Source organism: Lactuca virosa, chromosome 2, assembly GCF_052849685.1.
Source record: "Lactuca virosa cultivar CGN04683 chromosome 2, Lactuca_virosa_CGN04683_v6, whole genome shotgun sequence".
Lineage (NCBI taxonomy): Eukaryota > Viridiplantae > Streptophyta > Magnoliopsida > Asterales > Asteraceae > Lactuca > Lactuca virosa.
In genome coordinates, this window is record NC_136427.1 from 154475453 (window position 1) to 154496993 (window position 21541).

A 21541-nucleotide genomic window follows, 5' to 3' on the forward strand; every position below is an offset into this window, starting at 1 on the left:
TGTGATTTTTTAGTTTACTTAGCTTTAAGATCGAATTCATGGGATAGGATACAACATCAATATGTACAATATCATGCTGCTTTTGTAGACACATCACCATAATATACCTTGAGGTAAACGTTTATGCTGATAAATATACCTCTCATACACAGTCATATCCTTTTGCAAAGAGGTGTTGACAGCTAACCACAGTAAGCATAGTATAGACCATGTTTTAACAAGGTTACCCCTTTGAAACGCTCTTCATATACATTATAGCCAAAGAAGGTTGCAGTCTTTGATAATTTTGCAACTTTAATTTCATTTAACTTTTCGGGGAAAATGATTCAGGAGGGTAACCAACTGTTGAGTTCGTTCTCATTTGGTCTCTTTCCTTTTTTTTTGTACTCAATATACCATCGAACTTGTTGTTTGTGTTCACCATAACCCTTTGACCGGCTATCACAGGTCAAAAGCCGGTCAAAAGGGTTATGGTGAACGCAAACAACAAGTTCGATGGTATATTGAATACAAAAAAAAATGGACCAAATGAATACAAACGCAAAAGTTAATTACACTCGAGAGTCATTTTCCCACTGTCAAGGTATCAGATTGTGCACCATTTGCTTCTAGTGGTGGGTTGGATAGCTTGCCATGTGAGGAAATTAGTGCAAAGGCATTGTTTTTTTATTAAAGGGCTAAATACAAGAAATAACATCATAGCTCCATTTATTTGTGTGTTATAGCATCCTACTTTCATTTCATTCCATTACTAATCGTTTTCTTAAAAAGGCATTGTTTTTTTTCTAAAGTTCTACTCGCTTGTATCATTGTGCTTTTGATTTTCTTTTTATTAGGACAATGTATTTTGCAAAAAATCTACCCAATGAAGACTGCCAAGGCTATAGTTGGGTAGATTTTTCAAAGTACACTGCTGTAATAGGAAGAAATGAAAGTAGGATGCTTTATTTTTTATTAAACAATGTAAGTATGTTGATATTTCTTGCATTTAACCCTTTATTAAATAATGAAGCATGAAAACCACTTGACTTGAATCATGTTAACATTGCTGTTGATTCTGTCCAGATCCGTTTGGAATCTATTAAAGCTTTAAATAAGATTGTGGAAGAAGCTAACAAGTGTATTCAGCCAGCTGAATAAAAGGGGAAGGTGGGGTGGAGAATCTCGGACAAGTCTTTAAGACAACACCCTCCAGGTGTTCGATATTTTTTCACTTCTATTTATGGGAATTTCATTTTGTGTTCAGTAAAACCATGTTATGAAGATTTAATTTCGTGTATATCTGTTGTAGCAATTGCAACAATCAATTTATCAAAGAAAAATGCTAAGAATTAGATCTATAAGGTCACCCCTAATGGTAATTTAGTCTCAGTTTTTGAACATAACATACAGATTTACCTTTCCTTTTTTCACACAAAAACACATTGTAGTTCATTTTTCCTTCAAATAATCAGAAAACCATCTATCTTTCTACAAAATCTCTATCTGCCAGGAGTCCAAGACAATATTTGCAAGGGTCGTTTTTGGAAGATTTTGGCGAGATGTTTCAAGGAGATATGGTATGTTTTTTTTAATTGGATAAAGCTAAATGACCATTATCTGCTTCATCTATTATGGTATTAAATTTAAGTGTTCATAATTTCAATGTATCACAATTAACGGTCTTCATCTTGATAAAAATACCTACTTTTCATTATAACTATTAAAAGTGCTTTGGAGATTCTAATGAATTTGATTTTAACTTTGAGAACAAGTTGTTGGTATTAAAGGTAACTAAATTACAACTATTTCTATTTTTAACTTTATGATATGCATTGCTTTCACATATTTTTCCACAATGGAGGATATCTCAAACTAAAATCGGATAAATTCTCAAAACTAAAATAAACAGTCCCCCCACAACAGCGGCTAGAGCCTTTGCGACCGTGGTGGCCACCATCGCTGCCGCCGATGGACAGGTTGAACAATTATAAACTACTGTTATACCCGTCCGGTGGACAGGTTGAACAATATAAAAACAAATCATTTCAATAGCGATAAGAGATAGTTTTTTTTTTTCTTAAATGGTTGATCTTTGCTTCATATCAACTAACGTTGCTTTAACCACTAAATTCACCAAGAAACTATTTGTTGATTATGCTCTACCGCTCGGGAGAGCTGAGGTGGGAGACACTGTTGCACCACGAGCGGATGCACAAAGGCAAACATGGGAGGGTTATCAGTATCGAAGAGGGTAAAATGTCTGTCGAACTAAAAAGTGGGAGGAACCCAGTATTGAGTTGCAAGTGTTTAATTTTTTTTGTTTATTATAGAACTATGCCTTCTTATTACATAGTTAAAAGAATATTGGTCCTCAGTTTCTGTAGATAGCAAGTCGACTATTTTGGAGATCATTAAGAAAAAGCGGAAGGGCAGGTACTTATTTTTGTTTAATTTTTATGTTAAGGTTTTTATCATAATTATGATTTGTTCTTTTGTTTAGTGGTGGCAACATTTGTGGTAGCAAGGTTAAACGTCGTCGTGGTGTTTCACCATGGAGGTGGAGGCCATGATGATCATGGTGGTTTCAGTCGCGGGGATGTCAAACGTCCCAAGCTTCACTAATAACGTAGAATTTGGAGAAAAGAATTAGTTTTGATCAAAGTGAGATCTAGTAATTTTTTTTATTGGTTTGTGTTCTTAATCATATTTATACTCTAAACTTAGATTGTGGTTTTCTATGATCCTAAAAAATCTCATTTTTACCATTTTGAATTTTGCAAAAATCCCTTTTTGACCAAAATTTCTTCATTTTATTCAATTTTTACTTACAAAATGCTTATTTTGCACCATTTTTTATATGATACCAAAACTTAGAAAACGGCTTCTAAATTATAAGCTATTTTTGTCTAATAAAAATATATTTTTGACCTATTTTTTATAAGACAAAAATAGCTTAAAATTTAAAAACTATTTTCTAAGTTTTGGTATCATATAAAAAATGGTGCAAAATAAGCATTTTGTAAGTAAAAATTGAATAAAATGAAGAAATTTTGATCAAAAACGGATTTTTGGCAAAATTCAAAATGGTAAAAATGGGATTGTTTTAGGATCATAGGAAACCACAATCAAAGTTTGGTGTATAATATGATTAAGAAAATAAACCAATAAAAAAAGTACTAGATCTCACTTTGATCAAAACTAATTCTTTTCTACAAATTCTACATTATTAGTGAAACTTGGGACGTTTGGCATCCCCGCCACTGAAACCACTGTGATCATCATGGCCTCCACCTCCATCACCAGGGCCACCACGGCGGCGTTTAACCTCGCTACCACAAGTGCTGCCACCACTAAACAAAATAATAAATCATAAGTATGATAAAAACCTTAACATAAAAATTAAACAAAAACAAATACCAACCTTTTGGCTTTTTCTTAATGATCTCCAAAGCAGTCGACTTGCTATCTGTAGAAACTGTGGACCAATATTCTTTTAATTATACAATAAGAAGGCATAGTTCTATAATAAACAAAAAAAAATTAAACACTTGCAACTCAATACTGTCTTCCTCCCACTCTATAGTTCAACATGCATTTTACCCCCTTCGATACTGGTAACCCTCCAATGTTTGCCTTTGTGCATCCCGCTCATGGTGCAACATTGTCTCCCACCTCAGCTCTCCCGAGCGGTAGAGCATAATCAGCAAATAATTTTTTGGTGACTTCAGTCGTTAAAGCAAGGTTAGTTGATATGAAGCAAAGATCAAACATTTAAGGAAAAAAACAATCTCTTACCGCTACTGCGGCGGCCGCCACCGCCATAAGAGCCACCGCAGCGGCCACCACCACGGCCGGAGCCTTTGCGACCGCGGTGGCCACCACCGCTGCCGCCACTGCCACCTCCACCGCCACCATTTTTGTCAAACCTAAACAATAGATAGGAATAAGAATCATAACCAATGTAAGAATAATAAATAAGAAAAAAACAAGAATCATAAATAAGAAAAAAACAAGTATCACCAGTTTTCTATGACAAGCTTGAATTGCTGCACATTGTAAACTGCAAAAGCATGAACGGTCATAAGAATAGGATGAACGGTAAATATATCATCTTTTAGGTTCCTATTGGTCTTCAACGGTTATAGTGATACTAATTATTTTTTAGTTTCAAACAAGTAATAATATCTTGATTTTGTGATATACCTGGCTTAACATATCAATTTTCCATTATGTAGGGTTTTATTTTGAAATCCTAATTGTTCCAAGGGGCCAAGCATCTTTTCGATAATTCTTCTACAAACTTGGACCATCCAGCATTTCAATTTCAAAATTTGTTAGTTTTCTTGGATGTTCATGTTCATGTTCCTGTTTAGTATTTGTGTTGTTTCTCACGGTAACCGAATAATTTGGATGTAAGAAATGACAAATTGCAAATGTTGAAATGACCAAGTACAAAATTAAAATGAATAAACATATGGCAACATGGGTAATAGGTGGATACTGCAAGAAAATATAAGAAAACCAAACCTTTCAAATCATGAAATAACCAATAAGTGATTGTTTGTTGTCTTATGTTGCACCTTAATTTACTATTTATAATATGAAATGAATTATATTTTTTTTTCTATAAGGTGTCTCTAAGCTATATCAAAAACTTGTATTCTTGATATATTATTAATACTAGGTTATAACTCGTGTGCTACACGGTTGATTTTTTTATTAATATTGTTAGCATTCCACTTTCAGTTTTCCTTATTATAGCCATGTACTTTGAAACACGATATCTTACATGTTACGTTTAAAAAGAATTAAAGTAGGTTCTATTTCTTGCTATAACAGTGACCTTGTCTATTTGAGTGTGTATGTGGCTATGATTAAACAATAAACAAAAGTAGAATTGTATAACCGTGGTCACATTTAATAATGTTATAGCAATTTTTAAATAAAAAAGACCATTTTTCTCCTGCTATATAGATACATATACGTTTTATGTATCTGTATTTGTAACTTATTTCTTAGGGACCTCATATGTAAAATTTTAATTTATAAGGACTGCTTATGTAATTATGAGTATTACCAATATATTAGTTTCTGTGATGACATTTAAATTATTTTAGCATTCCACTTTCAGTTTTTCATATTATAGCACTATACTTTCAAAAAATTTATCTTGCGTGTAAAACTGAAAGTGGAATGCTAACAATATTAAATGTCATCATGGAAACTAATATTCTACTAATACACAAAATAACAGAAATGTTCCTTTTAAAAAATAAAAATAAGAAATGAAAAGGATACCAAATTACAGTATTGTACTTTCAAAGTAAAATACCAATGTTGTGCTTCCACTACCAAAGAATCCCCCTTGTTTTGCTGAGTTTCCCAAATTACCCCGAGACAAAGTGCCTATTTGCCTATTTCCTATCTGTTCATGCCAATCATTTAAAAGCAACTATGAAATAAATAAACAATAATTTGGTAAATAATAATACCTATGAACTTCCAACATCTTGTTCAATAAATATACAACTTAAAAGGTCACATAAAAAAACTTTCTCATTTTTCAATGTAAAAAAACATGCATCAGTAGGTGACAACAAAACATTAGTCAAAACGTGTTGAGTTTTGTTTATTACTTTTTATATATAACATTTAATCTCATAATGATATAAATTACAATCTTTTTTCCAAGTTAATTCATACTACCTGACATAAATCATCAATAACAATAAAATTATTTTTCTTATAACAAATTTGCAGGCATACCAAATATACACATATATACAAATATGGTTTAGAGAGAGCGAGAGAGACGTCAAATACATGTTTATCCATAACATGAGAAAGGGAAATTGATACCAGATGAGAGATGATAGTAGTGAACTTGGGTCAAGCTTTCTTTGAGACATTTCGTCAAACACTTAGGGTGCATCTTCTATAACCCGTAATAAAACTGGAAAATCGTCTTTTTGTATGTAACCTGGGAAGAAAACAGCCAATGCTTCTCAGTTCCATAACATAATTAAAAAGGTTACAAATCAATGTTCATACCTAAGAAACTAAAGTAAAATCCAGAAGGAGATGAGAATTATGTGGGTGAAACAACTATGGGAAATAATGAAATATTTGGTATCTGTATGAACTGTGATTTATATATCGTTAATGTATCGACTTACAAAATACCTAAAATCAGAAATCAACGAATTGAGTTGTATACCAACGAAGCCCTAAAACAAAATTTACAATTGTGTGGTGAAAGTAGCGTTTTGATTAGATGGAGCTTGGTTATCTGTAGAGAGTGATGATGGCCGATTAGGGAGATTGAGCATTACCTGTTTCGATTTCTAAGATAAAACAAAATAGTCATGTGAGAGTGAAAATGGTAACGAACGAGAACCATTGGACTCCACCATGTCAAATTAAAACCCTAGATATATATAGAGAAAATCGGGAATTTAGTGCCGAAATTTTGGTTGGAATTTTGAAATCCAATTAAAAATTTAGCAGAGGGAGAAATCTACAGAAAAACGACACTAAGCTCCAGAAATGACGGGCAAAATAATCCGTATTGTACACTAGTTAACAACTTAAAATAACATAAATGACATTATTAAATATTTGATGATTCTTAAATGTTAAGATTTATTAAGAGTAATAGATTAGTTATTTGAACTCAAATTAAGCATCCTTTCTTTTTGGAAAAAAAAGTTTTCTACGAAAAATGTTTTTTCAAATGCACATTTAAAAGACGATAGAAAGATATTGACCCACCATGATGGGATGTCATTCAGAGTCGTCGCATTTTGGGTTGCAAAATTATTGATTAAATTTTGCAATATAAAATGCAAATGTTATATTCACTAATTAAGTAGGGTGTAACCAAACTGGCATCTTAATTGAGAAAATGTCAAATTTGAATTAAAAACTAATCGTGAAACTCAAGCTTGATGAAGTTTGTTAAAACAAAACTTACAATAAATTATTAAATTTTCAATTAGTCAATTACATTAAAAAGGTAAGTAGAATCAAATATGTTCACGTCCCAATCACTTCTTTGCTATTGCCTTTTGTTTGAATAAAACCTGAAATAAATAATTACCAAAATAATGTAATAGGAGATAAATCAAAATTGAACATCATTATGTAACTAAAAGTAAAAAGAATAGAACCAAACTTCTAGCAACTATTATCTACTTCATTATAAAATGATAAATAAAATCTAATACACAATCTTTCTACATTAATCCTTACTACTACTACTATAGGTGTCGAGTGTAATATCAATACTATAAAGCCTAACATAATAGGGTCAATCACTAAGATTACTATCCGGAATTTAATAATCACATAAAAAAATATAATAAATGATTTAGCATTAATAAATAAACAATAATATTCAAATCTATGTTCAAATTTATGTATATAAATAAAAACAAAAAAACAAATAATATTTAGATTGTAAATTAATATTTTGGCTAACTTTGCTCATTTGTATGTATGTTTTAGCAAAATAAATTCATCAATAAAATGGTTATGTCAATTTTTCTTAGTTATTATGTTTTAAAATGTGATTATGTTAGGTTCTTTTGGTTGAAAGCCCACGAAGGGTTTGGTCCCAATTTGAAAGATTCGGCCATATTTGGGCCTTGGGTGTCCATTTTTGGAATTAGGCCTTTTTGAGTAGTTGGTTTGGGCCTTGGCCTTGGGTCAAGTTGGGTAAAGGTTAAATTGGTCTTTTACCCTAGTTTAGACTCTTAGTTATGAGTCGGGATCTAATTATTAATTGGATGTTGTTGGTAATGATAACGTGGGGATTTTATCGGACCAGGAGGCAGAGATTTATCTGAGAGGTACTCGGAAGCTTGAGGTGAGTTTCCTCATTGTGTTTAGCGAATCGAAGGCACTAATTCCGGCTCATGGTTTATTATGTTAGGATGTTAGATGTATGTGTGACTCTTGCATGTGTATGCATTGTTATGTATACCGAGCAGGGCTCGATGTCAGGCGAAGCCCGATGACTGTATTGTATGTTATTATCTTTGTGATTATCGCATGTGTTAGTATGATTATGTGTTTACATGCTTATATGTGTATCGGGAGGGGTTTGATGTCAGGCGGGGCCTGGTGATTAACATATTTGTAATCCGAACGGGGCTTGATGTCGGGCGGGGCCCAAGGCCAAGTGGGACTCGATCCCGGGCGGGGCCCGATGAAGGATGGGGGCCTAGTATATGTTTGTTATGTATGGTATGTGGTATTTTGGGGAACTCACTAAGCTTTGTGCTTACGGTTTTTATGGTTATGGTTTCAGGTATTTCTTGTTCAAAAGGGAAGAGTCCGACTTGATCGCAGCGCATCCACCCATGTTTCCACATTATGATGATTTTGGGATTGTACTCTGATAATTGTTTTCTTATAAAGTACTTTTGAATATTTAGTAAAGGGATATTGAATGTAGACTTAAAGATAATCAATGTTTTGGTTGAATTAAAAATGAAATTTTTACCTTACACTTTTTGGGATGTTACAATACTTCTGGATGCACCCTAGAAGACCTGATTTTGACAAAGAGGAAGAGAGAAGAAGAGTGACTAGCAAGAAATCGACACAAGCATTCGGTTTGCATGATGTTTAGTTTAATTAACTATTTAATTAGTTGTTTTTCTTTTACAATCATGGGCTAATACCATTTGCTTTTGTTTAGTGCAGATGAACCTCAATTTATTATGAGTTAATATTAGATCTATGATTATTAATGTTTCTTTTTACTTGTTTTTGCTAGATTAATCCTTACATTTTAATGTTTCTATCTATATTACATTTCCCTCAAATTTTTTGTAGTTAACTAGCCATTGATTGCATGAATTTGTATTCCTAATTATTTATGACCATTAAATTGCTAGAGCTAGAGATTGTACATGTCTTGGTATAGGTAATAAAGTTAGGGGTTGTTTGATTTGGTGTTGATCGGGTCTGGTCAGATGTTTTTATCTTACTCGGTCCGGTCGGAGTGTTTAATATGCACCTGACCCATCCTACAGCGCTGAATCGACCCAACAAAAATAGCTGACTCGATCTGTTAAAATAATGTTGTTGACCGAGTGAACAACGCTTCGCCCCATTTTACCCGTCGACTACCCACGATCGATTTCTTGATTTCTTTCAATGCTCTGGACTACGCAAGATACGCTCCGCCCTCGTCATCCTTCCTTACTGCCACCAACGCATCGTCATGCTCGTCCTCCATCAATTTTTCCTAAATCACAACTTCGCCCTGATTTTACATCTCAGTCAAATTCCCTTTTCACTTGGTTAAATTGGTAATATTAGAATTCCATATTGATTGTCTGTGATGTCTATATGTCTTTCAGATTTAAGAACCTTGTAGTTGAATTCTACCAATTCTCTATTCTTTAGTTAAAGTTTTTACTCCTGGTTCTTTTCTTTTCTGGTACACAAGCTGAGTTTTTATTTTTCATAGTTTAACTACTCTGAGTCATTTATTTCTTGAGTTTTCTGGTAATTTGATTCTTTAATTATTTTTCGACTTATGGTTCGTTATTAGTTTTGACTTGTGAGTAGTTGACTTCATTCTAGATCTTTAATTGGTTGACATAACTCTGACTAGTTTGTGATTGATACATTGATTATCGAGTGACTTTGAATCAATAAGTTCATGACTGAAGAGATCACAAGTTTATAATTTCATCTTCTATGAGTTAATGCATGCATTTGTTGCGAGCTAAATACACCTGTTATTAGCTAATACTGCTAATCAGACCTGCTCAAAATTAACAATACAAGTTGTAAATTTGTAAAATTGCATCAGTTTTGTAAAATTCTATCACGTTGAAGGGTTTGCTGAATTTTATTGCAATCATTGTGCAGAACCGATCGAAGAAAATAGAATCTCTGGTTGCAGAGGTATGAATTTTTATAAAATTTTGAATTGGATATATATATATATATATATATATATATATATATATATATATATATATAGGGTGAGGTTCAATAGAGAACCATAATTAACCAATAAACCAATCTTTTTTACAACTTTTAGAACTTATTTTTTATCAAAAAAAAACTAAAAATACAGAAATTCATAACTTTTTATCCTTTTTCCAATGATATCAAATTCGATAATTTTTTTTCCGTCAAATTCACAATGTGAATCTTTGAATATTCACAATGTGAATCTAAATTCACACGGTGAATCCAAAAAATATATTTAACATTCACAATGTTAAGTTATGAATTTAGAAAAATTTTAGTTTTTTTTTATAAAGAATAAGCTCTAGAACTTGAAAAAAAAAATTTGGTTCCTTGGAGAACCAATAATTATGGTTCTCTATTGAACTTTTATATATATATGAATATATATATATATATATATATATATATATATATATATTAATTATTTGAAACTTGTTAGGGCCGCTATAAATGAAAAGATTAATATGAAGAATGATTCAGCAACAACTAAACAACAAATATTATTGAGTACATGTGAAAAGACTACTAAAGAGGTGAAAGTGTCTTTAGGCTTTCTTATCATTTGTTTTACATTAAATCTTTTGTATTTTCTATCATCCTAAATGATATCAATTAATATAATTTTATATTGGATGCAGTTTTGGAGTATACAAATTCTAGTATTCTACTGGGCACTTGCTTTTAAATATGGGAAGGAGCACAAAACTTGGCAAACTGATGGATATTTTTTGTTTTGATGAATATGTATTACTTATGGTGCTGATTTTGCAATTTATTTCTTTTAAATGTTAGGCACCTCAAGTGACTATCTTTTAAGTTGTAACAAAGATTGAAGAGCTTATTAAGTTATCTTTAAAGAAACATATTTACTAGTGTTTTTAAATTGGTATATTTCTATGTAGAATATTAGACTAGAGTGGATGAAGTTTGGAGAAATGGTGTATAAATGTTGTATCATTTGATTTTTGAATTGAATTGATATGTTTAATTTAGATTTTGTGTGAAAGTTTGTATTTTTATATATATGTTTAATTTATATTTTGTGTGATAATTTGTATTTTTTTATAATTATTTAATCCGATATAGGAGACAACATAAGGGTAATATTGTTATTTTTCACCATTCACGACAGTTAGTCAGAAATATAATCAAACAACATGGTTTCAATCAAATGTAGACCCAGTCAGAAGTGTTAACTCAGTCAACACTAATTCAGTCAGCAACTGTCAAACGATCCCTTAGTTGCTTAATTGTGTTAGAGATCATTATTTGACTATAATAATTGCTTGTTTGTCCAAATTGAGCATAGGAAGACAAACCTAGATCTAGTCATTCATAGTTCAATTATTCAATAAAATCAATTAGGTGTCCTTAGTCTACATTACCATTGTGATTAAGTTTCACAAATTGAAGTAAACTAATTAGTCTGACCATGACAGTTAATAATTATTAAATTGGTAACCAACAAAAGTAATTTGTAGTCAAAAGTACTCATAGGAAATATGTATCATAACAGAAAGATACTCTAAGCAAAGACATTTTAGCGAAGAGTTGAAAATAATCGCAAATGAACATTGAACTTTCTGAATAAAGAAATAAACATAAAACAAAAAGCTGAATAAATTAGCGGATGATAGTGGAGCTTCGTTAAAAAACAATTTAAGTTTTGAAAAGGGAAACTTATTTGTAATTTTGGAAAAAGAATAATTCAATCATGCTAAGACAATTTTGAATATGAAGGAAAGACGTTTCATCAAGAGGTTTCGTGAATATATCTACTAATTGATTCTTTTGTTGAAACAAAATGAGCTTAAACATTGGGTCTTTAATGAAGTGATAGCAGACAGCTATATACTTAGCCATAGAATAACAAAAAGGAATTATCTTCATGTTAATAACATAATCCTTAAGTTGACTTTGAATCTAGATAATTTGAGAAGCGAAAACAACAACATACTCAACTTCAATAGTATAGATAGAGACACTTGTTTGCTTTTTGGATTGCCAACTAAACAATTTTCCATCAAGGAATAGAGGTCCTCTAGACATGTTTTTTTCTATCTAGAGAACAACTACCTAGATGCGCATCTGAATATGCTTGACCAAATAATCCATTGTTTGTTGGACAGTAAATACCTAATAAAGTTGTCTTACAAAGATAGAAAATAGTATTCTTCGCAAATGTTATGTGTGGTTCTCTAAGATTCATTTGATACCTTGCTTAATATGACATAGAAAACATGATATCATGCCAACTAGTTGTTAAATCGAGAAGTATACCTATCATGTTGCGATATATCTTTTGATCAACTGATGGCTTGTCTAGAGACGGACCCAATCTTGTGCCAAATGACATCAGTACTTTAGCATCCGAATAATTCTTCATGCCAAAACATGTAAGCAAATTCTTTTTATAAGTTTCTTGTTTAATGAATATGCATTTGCGACTCTGTCTGATATTCAACTCTAGAAAGAAATTGAACATCCTCATCATGCTCGTCTCAAATTTCCTTTTCATGATATTTTCAAACTCTTTAAAAAAATTTAGATCTGTAGAACCAAAAATTATATCATCAAAATATATTAGAACAAGCATTAGTTAATTATCAACATTTTTGTGAAATGATGTAGGATCTACGAAACCTTGCTTGAATTTTGAAATATTTAGAAATTTATTCAGAATTTCATACCATGCATGCTTTAGAATCTTGTTTTAACCCATAAACCAGCTTGTCAAGGATATAACAATGATACAAATATTTATCATTTATAAAACTTGATGGTTTTTTAACATAGACATTTTTTTTCTAATTCATAATTTAAGAATGCACACTTGGCATCCATTTCATATAAACCAAGCTACTTATGTGTCGTATAAGCTAAGAAGATGTGAATTATTTCAAGTCTCGCAACAAGAGCAAATATTTCTTCATAATCAATTCCTTCATGTTGGCAATAAAGATTAACAACTAATATTTCTATATTCTAATCTATATTTCCTTTTTAGTAAGTTTATTATAAAAAAACCCATTTCAAACCAACCACATAAAAATTTGGTGGAGTAGGAATTAACCCCTAAACATTGTTTCGAGCAATTTTGAGGTCACACCAAACTTATATCATTTGTTCCTTTTAAAGTAAGCATATTAACGATGCACCAGTTATAAGTTTCACATCTAAAGGATATAGTTCTCCTTTTAGCTTTGATTTTAGGAGGAATTCCTTTGTTTCTTTATTCACAATATCACTACCTTTATCATAAAATGTAAGTTGATTTACAGTACTACAATGAATTAAGAAACACTAACTAGATTATGTTTTTAGCCATTTACATATGCAATTCATCTTATTGTAAATTTCATATTTATGATTTTTTTCATGTCGTTTGATTGTTGATTTCTCTTTATTTCCACACTTGAAATCACCATATTTGCAAAGTTCTGAATGATACATCAAGTTGTCTTATCATTATTGATATACCATTCATTTTGATATTTCTCATCACAATGAACCTGCAATCATGAAAGAGATTTGGGTACCAAAAAACATTTGGGTCCTTGTGAGTACCTTGGAATACAAGAATGATTAAATATTGACCTAAAATTCAAAAAAAATTGTTCATTGATAAGTTAGTTTCAATATAGTTGTGCATACCATGTGCGAAAGTCTTTGAGCTTCTGACTTCGGTATCTATTTTGTTACTAACTTCATATCCGATTTAACATGTGAGATTGGTATCCATTCGGAAACTAAAGTTTATTTAGGGAAATCTTTACAAAATCTCTTACATGATTTTAAGCTTGCTTTAGCAATAGAAGAACCACTACACATTGTCTAAAACAAGAAATAATTATAAGAATATTTGGTATCATCAATAGAAATTGATTTATCATTAAATATATACATATTTTTTCTATCCATGAGTAAATTGTGTCCACTTCATTTTTGTTTTTGGTGAATGTTGCTTTATTTGGTTTCTCAAATTTTAGATATGTGAAATTAGGTTAAATAGGTACAAAATATTTTTCTCTCAATTTTGACGATGTTTTGATCTCATTTGTTGTTGTTTTAATGGTTTTGATTTGTGAGTAAAAAAATCGTTTTTCACAAATTGTTTTCTTATTTTCAGCTCCATTAATCATCACCCAGAACGATTTCTTCGAATTATAAAAAGTGGATTTCTTATTTTTAGCACCTTTTACGGTCCAAACATAATTATTTGAAGAGTTAACATTCGGTTGAGAATTTAAATTATTTTCAATAACCATTGCAGTTGACCAGATGATATAGACCGATTCGAGATGGTCAATCTCCAAGATAGGGCCGATTCGAGATGGCTAATCTCCTAAAGAAATAAGACTTGAAAGAGATACTAGTTTCATCAAATTCTTCTCCATTCAAAACAAAGCAATTACATCTATATAAATAACAATGCAAATGGCTAAAAACTAGGAAATGAGAAACATGGGTGTAACCGCTAGTCTACTTTTGCTAGAAAATAAATAAATACAATAAGTAAATAAAATGCAAGAAATACTAATAATAAGGGACATGGAATTCGTAGGCAACATGGCAGCAAGGACGTGGGTAAACCCATGCAAGGGTATTAGTGGCAGATAGTAAATTATCGCCAAAGAGTGTCACAAAGGCTTGTTCTAGTGTCTCTAAAGGAGCTGGCCATGGAGGCGGCCTTAGGTATGACACCAGAACCGTATCACCAGAAATGTTGATTCTATTTGTTTTCATTATCATTTTAAACAACTAAAACCAATTCAGGAACATCATGTTATGAACAACTGTTTAAAAAAAAGTTGATTTGGACAACTTGTCACACTTAGATATACAAATGCTTTGGTATTAAATTTTCTTATCTAATTTCTTGTAAAACATATTTGAATTCAAAAGAATTATCTAAATAAAGTTTTGAATAGTCAATATTATTCTCATTATTTTCAGTCACTTCTCTTTTTTTTAAACGAAGGATTTTATTAGAAAGAGACTAATCTAGCCAAACAAAAACATCAAGCAACAACAAACATAGGGTTTTGAAGCCATCCTACCCGGTTAATATTCATTTTGGACCTAACATTACAACATAAAAAAGATTGCTTCACAAACTTCTCAAAAAACTCTCCCTTCTTCAGCTTCACCGTCACAAAAAGTAAAGCATTTTGAAAATTCCAAATACGTCACCACATAGAGAAAACGATCCATTCCACCTAAATCTTAGTTTTACCGAAAAGCCGAAGAATCGTAAAACAAGAATATCAATATGAAAAAGGAAGTAAATTGTGTACATCAAGGCCCCAACAACTAAACATCTTCATATGTAACTCCGAGGAAAAGCAACAAGAAAAAAACAAATGGCTTGTACTTTCCAAAGCATAATCATATATCGGGCACAGTAAAGAAGGCACATCCAGACAGGTGGATGAGAAAACATTATCCCTTATTAGTTGGAAAAAGATTATAGCTCATAAAAAACATGGGGGTCTTGGAGTTATTAGTCTTTTCGATCTTAATCGTGCTCTTCTTTTCAAATGGGTGTGGCATTTATTATCTAATCCTTCAGCTCTATGGGTTTCATTCACTAAGGCTATATATGGTAATTCTAATTCTGGCTATGTTGGTGCGATCACTCTTCCTAATAGAAGCTCGAATTGGGTGGATATAGTCAAAACTATAAATCAACTTATGGATGTTGATGTGCATCTATTACAGTTGTGTACTAAAAAGATCAGGGATAATGCTTCTACTTCTTTCTGGGATGATGTGTGGTTAGGCGGTTTGGTGCTTAAAGATCAGTTCCATAGAATTTATAATTTTGAGGATTTTAAAGGTATAACGATTAAGGAAAAGTTGAGTCATGATTCTATTTCCTATTCTCTTCGTAGACATCTTAGAGGAGGAGATGAGAGCGTTCAATGAGAGGGGCTTATTTCGCTTATGGATGCTGTTTCACTGTCTTCAGCTCCAGACAAGTGGTTTTGGTCTCTTTCGGGAATGGGAGATTATTATGTGGCTTCAGCTCGCTCTTATACTGACAAGAAGATGTTACTGTTGGATTTGGTGTCTAATCCCATAACTATAACTGGTATGTACTTGACCCGATAGTAGCATGGTCCTTTTGGGTTGCCTTCACCAGTGCAATTTGATAGGATGGACTTTTGAGAATAATGTTATTTGTGATTTATTAATATGTTATAAGTATAATATATTAATTGAGAAATCATATTATTTAATTAGTATTGGTCAAGAATTAATTTGGAATTAATTTAGTGATCAAAAGTGACTAATTAAATATAAGGGGTTGATTATGTAAATCAATCATTCTTGTAGTGTGGGCCAATGATCCATTAGGGTGGGCTAAATGGTTGATGGATAGTCCATGGAGCTTTAACCCATGGAGCCTAAGGGATATGGAAGGTAATGGAGCTTTAGGGTTTCATGGATGAAACCTAACCTTTGCAACACTATATAAAGACCCCTCTAGAGCCAAAATCGTTGCCTAGTGCATTCTTAGTGAGTGAGAAACGATTTTGTGCAAGATAACTTATTCTCTCTGTGACACCAGTCAAATTTTGGTCAAAAATAAATTGATCAATAATCGTAATTGGGATGAACCAAGTGGTAGAGTTTGTAGCAAGGTTTCCAAAAACATAAAGAACACTGAAATCCGAGTTATAACGAATAAGTTATGACCAATCGAAAATCCGCGGTAAAACAGGCAAAAACACTGTTCAGTGTAAAAAGCGAATTTTTGATAAAAGGATTTTTAGCCTTCACAATCTAAATGAAAATTGTAGAATATGTTAAACCGAGAACGTTCATAAAAAGAACGTAAAAATCTGATTTCGTATGAGGAAGTTATGATTTTTCGAAGTTTCGGTTTAGCAGTAGACAACTAAAAATTTGAAATATAAATCGATCGATATTTAGCCGACGCAACTTAAACGAGAATCGAAGGTCTCGTCAAAAGTAGCACAACGGTAAAAAGACAGACGAAAACGGACGTCGGATGAAGAAGTTATGAATTTTTAACGGATTCCCGTCCCGGTCTGTTTAAAATAATAATATTAAAAATAAATTCAAAATCAGCCGACAAAGTCTAAACGAAAGTCGTAGAGTATGATTTTACCTCGCGTGCATATAAAGAACGTCAAAAACGGAGCTCGTATGCGAAAGTTATGATTTTCGCAAGTTTTTGGCACAAAAATCAAGAAAATGTGGAAAACCGGGCAAATTCGCATGAGTCACCTCGGACACGTCACCTCGCATGCGAGGCCTCCACGTGTTCGCTTCTCATTGGACCGCAGCCTCGCGTGTCGTCTCCTGATAGGTCCGAAGTCGTCACCTCTTTTCCCCATTGGACCGAAGTCCGGTCCATTCAGGAGGCTTCACGTGTCCGAAATCAGGTTCCTCGCACATGGTCCGAAGCTGCACCGCCTCAGACTTCGCACGTGGCTTCGCTACTGACTGCCATGTAGCTGCTGACACGCCTTCGCCTCGCCAGCTGTCCGAGCCTAGCCACCTGTCTCCCCTTCGGCCGAACCCTCGCACCCCTATATAAAGGGTGCGAGCCTTCTCGGATTTGAAGGATTTTTCACCCCAAAAGTTACCAAATTTCACATTTTCATCCCCTCGACTTTCTCACGACCCCCAAGGCCCCGGTATCACGTCTAAAGCCCGAAGCAAGCCCCGTAGCCCCGAAATTCTCGAGAATTCATCCTCTCTCCTGTCGAAACTCTGCCCGGTTTGAGCCGGTTTCTCGTTAAATAAACTCTTTACGGGAAACGAAACGCTGCCCGAATCACCGCTTATCAAGGTGAGTTCATACCCCTATAATTTACCTTTTCAATGGTTTTTAAATGCTTTTTAGGGGGGGGGGGGGAATACAAGTTTAACACAATAATAAATTGTGTTAATAACTGTGTGTGATAATAATCACACAGAAAGTTTCCGTAATGCTTTTAAGAATTACCAAATACTTCCAAAATAATGTAAAGCCTTGTTAAATTCTTTGAAAAATGTTTTATAAACTATTTCAAATTATAAATGCCAAAATCATGTTTATATATGTATAAATATATAAATAAGACTTGAAGGGCTTAGGACTAATGAATTATCTTATATCTTTTTCCTTGTTTGGATGTAGAATTAAGGTTGTGTTATTTGTCCGAAGGTCGTTTCCTTCTTAATTATATATATATTATACATATATGAGTCTAAAAGGTTACTCCTTTTAGTATCATTACCTTTGTATCAGGCTGAGCAAAGGTGATATTCCATAAGAATTCATGCTAATAAGATAGAACATATAAATTATAATAGGTATAATTTATGATTCCAAACTAAATATACAAGTATGATTCACGACTGTATACTTCCCAAGGAAATTACCAAAATTCATTCAACTATACCAAAATATGGATAATACCTTTAATATACGAACAACATATTAAAGAAGTAAAGATACATCATACCTAGTTTGCATTAACAAAGGTACTATACAGAGTACCAGGGTTAGCAAACACGTGGTAATGCCGGGTTTGCATTAGCAAAGGTACTATACAGAGTGCCCGAGTTAGCAAACACGAGGTAATAATACATCCTGCCGAGTTTGCATTAGCAAAGGTACTATACAGAGTACCCGAGTTAGCAAACACGAGGTAATAATACATTCTGCCGAGTTTGCATTATCAAAGGTACTATACAGAGTACCCGAGTTAGCAAACACGAGATAATAATTCATAATTCAAGTATACTAGAATACACTGTTTTACAAGAAACCAGGGTTTTGATTCAAAACAAATCAAGGGTTTACACTTATCAAATACATGTTTGGAAAACTAAGAATATACTGTCAATCATTATTTCAGAATGATTGGGTTTTCAAAACTAATATACATGTAACATTTAATATGCTTTTTATGAGACTCTATATTCAGGTTGTTTAATTCATTTTAGACAACATAGGAAAGTCCTGACATTATAACCAGAATCTCCAGCCGGGGATCGAAACAAGTGTGTGTAGATCTATATCGGGATGGACAACCCCGCACTCAGGCTGCTAGCTACAGTTAGATGAGTGACAATTGTTATCACCGGTTTAAACGCCCACAAAGCGTTTGTTTCAGGCCATCAGTCATAGTATGGTTATAATAAAAACTACTCATTAAAAAGGTATCAATAATACGTTAGTGTATAAACAAATAAACGAAAGTACACCTTCAAAGTACCAGTTTATAGAATACAAAATACAATGGTTTAATACAGTTTTCATTAACACCTGGTGGAGCCAGGCACACTCTGAGTTCAAGTTTTCATAAAGGAATACAAATATAAAACAGTAATACAAAGAGAACGGTTTATGGGATTAAACCACTTATCCAATGGAACTTAGTCACTCAATCTCGGTAAACTAGTGTAACATAAAAGACCTTTAGTGGTTAATTCTATAATTCCTTAGTTATTACATCAGAGTTGTACATAAGTAATGTCTGATTGACAGTGAAATGTGTGACTTCCGCCTTACTTCCTGTTCCTTGTTTGGTTGTGGGCTTAGGGCAGATACACCCATTTAACTGTCCATTCGATATTATGTTATGTATAACCAGTATAAACTAAGTAATTACAGAGGGAAACTATTGAGGTTATCAGTTAATCACCTCAGGAGATATAGGATTTCCTGGAGAAACCAGTGAATTTATTCAAAGAACTTAGAGTATACTTAACATAACTAAAATACTTATGAACTCACCAGCTTAAATGCTGATCTACTCTTTCCAAATAACTTGTATTCTCAGGAATCCAGTAGATAGGTACACTCCAGAAGCTTTAGTGAAGACTACCTAGTATCGTACTGCGACTCTTGACTTCTACTATACCTACTTCAGTGTTTGAATATGTAATGTTTAAACACTTATGTAAAACTTATACTTATTAATGCAATGGTTGTTTGTACTTTGATTACTATGTTACATGTGTTGTGATACTTACCTAAAGTCCTCCACCCCGAACGTTTCCGCCGTTCTGGTTTGGGGGTATGACAGATTGGTATCAGAGCAGTGTTTATAGTGAACTCAGTATATCAGTCATAAAAGATATACAACTATAAACCCATTGGGATAAAAACTCTCTGACCAAGAGTTATACTTTAAAAATATATTAATATTTTATAAAAGTATAAGTACATGCAGAGTATATATACCAGAATGAGTATCACAAGAAGAACAAAACTAAAGTATTTAGATGTTGGACATTGCAGTTAAACCTAGACAGTGATGTAATCATATCTGGGATCAATATAGCCTGATCAACTATATTCATCCGAGATATGACCAACATGTGTTTAGGGGAGTGATTGTAGTGTTGCAACTGGTCTAAAACTTACCTAAGCTCCAGAAGAATTCTAGAACCAAAGACTAAAATACTATGGGAGTATTTTAGGATGTTATAACAAGGAAACTGAAAACTTGTTAAGTTCTTGTATCTAGAAGTCCAAGAATCAAACTCATAACTAAAATAACATGGAGGTATGTTACATACCTTTAGGAAAATGTTAAAAAGATATTTTCTGATAGGTCTGTAATTACTAAGTGGATACGTTAAGGTTATATATAGCCGAGATTTTATAGACTTAGAATATGTGATTTTCACTCTACTTCCTTTTCCTTGTTTGAATGTGGTTTTAGAGTAGGATTACTTATTCAAAGGTCTATTTGATCTGGATTATATATAATCGGTACACACCATGTGATTATAGAAGGACCAGAAAGAATCACCTTCGTAAAGATTTTCTCATAGATTCTTTAGACATTCCCGTTCTCGTATAAACCTGTTAGATAAACATAGTTACTCCAGCAATCAATAGAAGAGTCAAGGAGGATCCAACAGAATTTCATTAAGAGAATCCCAAGAAGATACATAGGAGAAGTAAACGAACTATAGAAATCATTTAGTGCCCTTACCCTATTAAGGACACTAATGAGATATTCGCATGAACTTCCGAGATTCAAAATGTTCATTACGAAGTAATGGGGATCAGTGTCAGAATCGGAAGTAAGACAGCCCGGGAATTCAATATACCTACAGAGGAGAAGGACACCCTATAGATACCAGGAGAGAACAAATCATTACCACCCAGAATAGAACAAAGGAAAACCATGCATGATTCATGTGAAGTGTTCGAGCACCTTTTCATCTAAGTAATAACTAGTAAATCGATTCAACCTAGTGAGTTAGTGATTTCATTACTCACATTAGGTTTTGAGCTCATCCTCTTTTCTGGTCATAGCTAATAACAATAACTCAGATCACAGAATCTAATTGATAGTGATTACTTCTCAAATTCATAAGTCTATTTTATATAGACACTGTTATGAATTATTTTCGAATATTTTCGAAAATTGGGAAACGATATCCACCAAATGAAGGTAACTTAGTTCGGATGATACTCGGTTCCTAACCATTTTAGAAACTTAATTCTGTTCCTCACCAGGGATGCAGGTCGAATCATTATAAACATTAACATTTGTCAAAATGTTAAAAGACTGTAGATAAG

General features: G+C 32.7%; 1 protein-coding gene across 8 annotated transcripts; it reads right to left on the bottom strand.

Moving 5' to 3' along the window:
* Positions 1-1787: 1787 nt before the first annotated feature.
* On the bottom strand, positions 1788-6514 carry LOC145159640 (uncharacterized). 8 transcript variants are annotated; one of them, XR_013737817.1, is made up of 6 exons: positions 6315-6514; positions 5842-5962; positions 5315-5407; positions 4003-4042; positions 3404-3908; positions 1788-3332 (listed from the first exon to the last, which is right to left on the bottom strand). XR_013737817.1 is itself a non-coding variant. In XM_079078659.1 (5 exons), exons 2-5 carry the CDS (start codon positions 5912-5914, stop codon positions 1850-1852), a joined length of 372 nt encoding a protein of 123 aa, XP_078934785.1. In that variant the 5' UTR covers positions 5915-5962; positions 6315-6514; the 3' UTR covers positions 1788-1849. The 8 variants fall into 8 exon arrangements, 3 of the variants coding, with proteins under 3 accessions (XP_078934785.1, XP_078934787.1, XP_078934786.1); XR_013737815.1 differs by adding an exon at positions 4186-4369 and having other exon boundaries at positions 1788-3908; positions 5281-5407; XR_013737814.1 differs by having other exon boundaries at positions 1788-3908.
* Between the last annotated feature and the right edge of the window lie 15027 nt (positions 6515-21541).

Excerpts from the sequence above, each read along its gene's own strand:
- LOC145159640 (XM_079078659.1), bottom strand. The coding sequence starts at position 5,914 with ATGCACCCTAAGTGTTTGACGAAATGTCTCAAAGAAAGCTTGACCCAA. Across the intron at positions 3,909-4,002 it reads AAGCTTGTCATAGAAAACTG|GTTTGACAAAAATGGTGGCG; the intron begins GTGATACTTGTT and ends TCTATTGTTTAG. Across the intron at positions 1,978-3,777 it reads TGGCGGCCGCCGCAGTAGCG|TAGTTTATAATTGTTCAACC; the intron begins GTAAGAGATTGT and ends CGGGTATAACAG.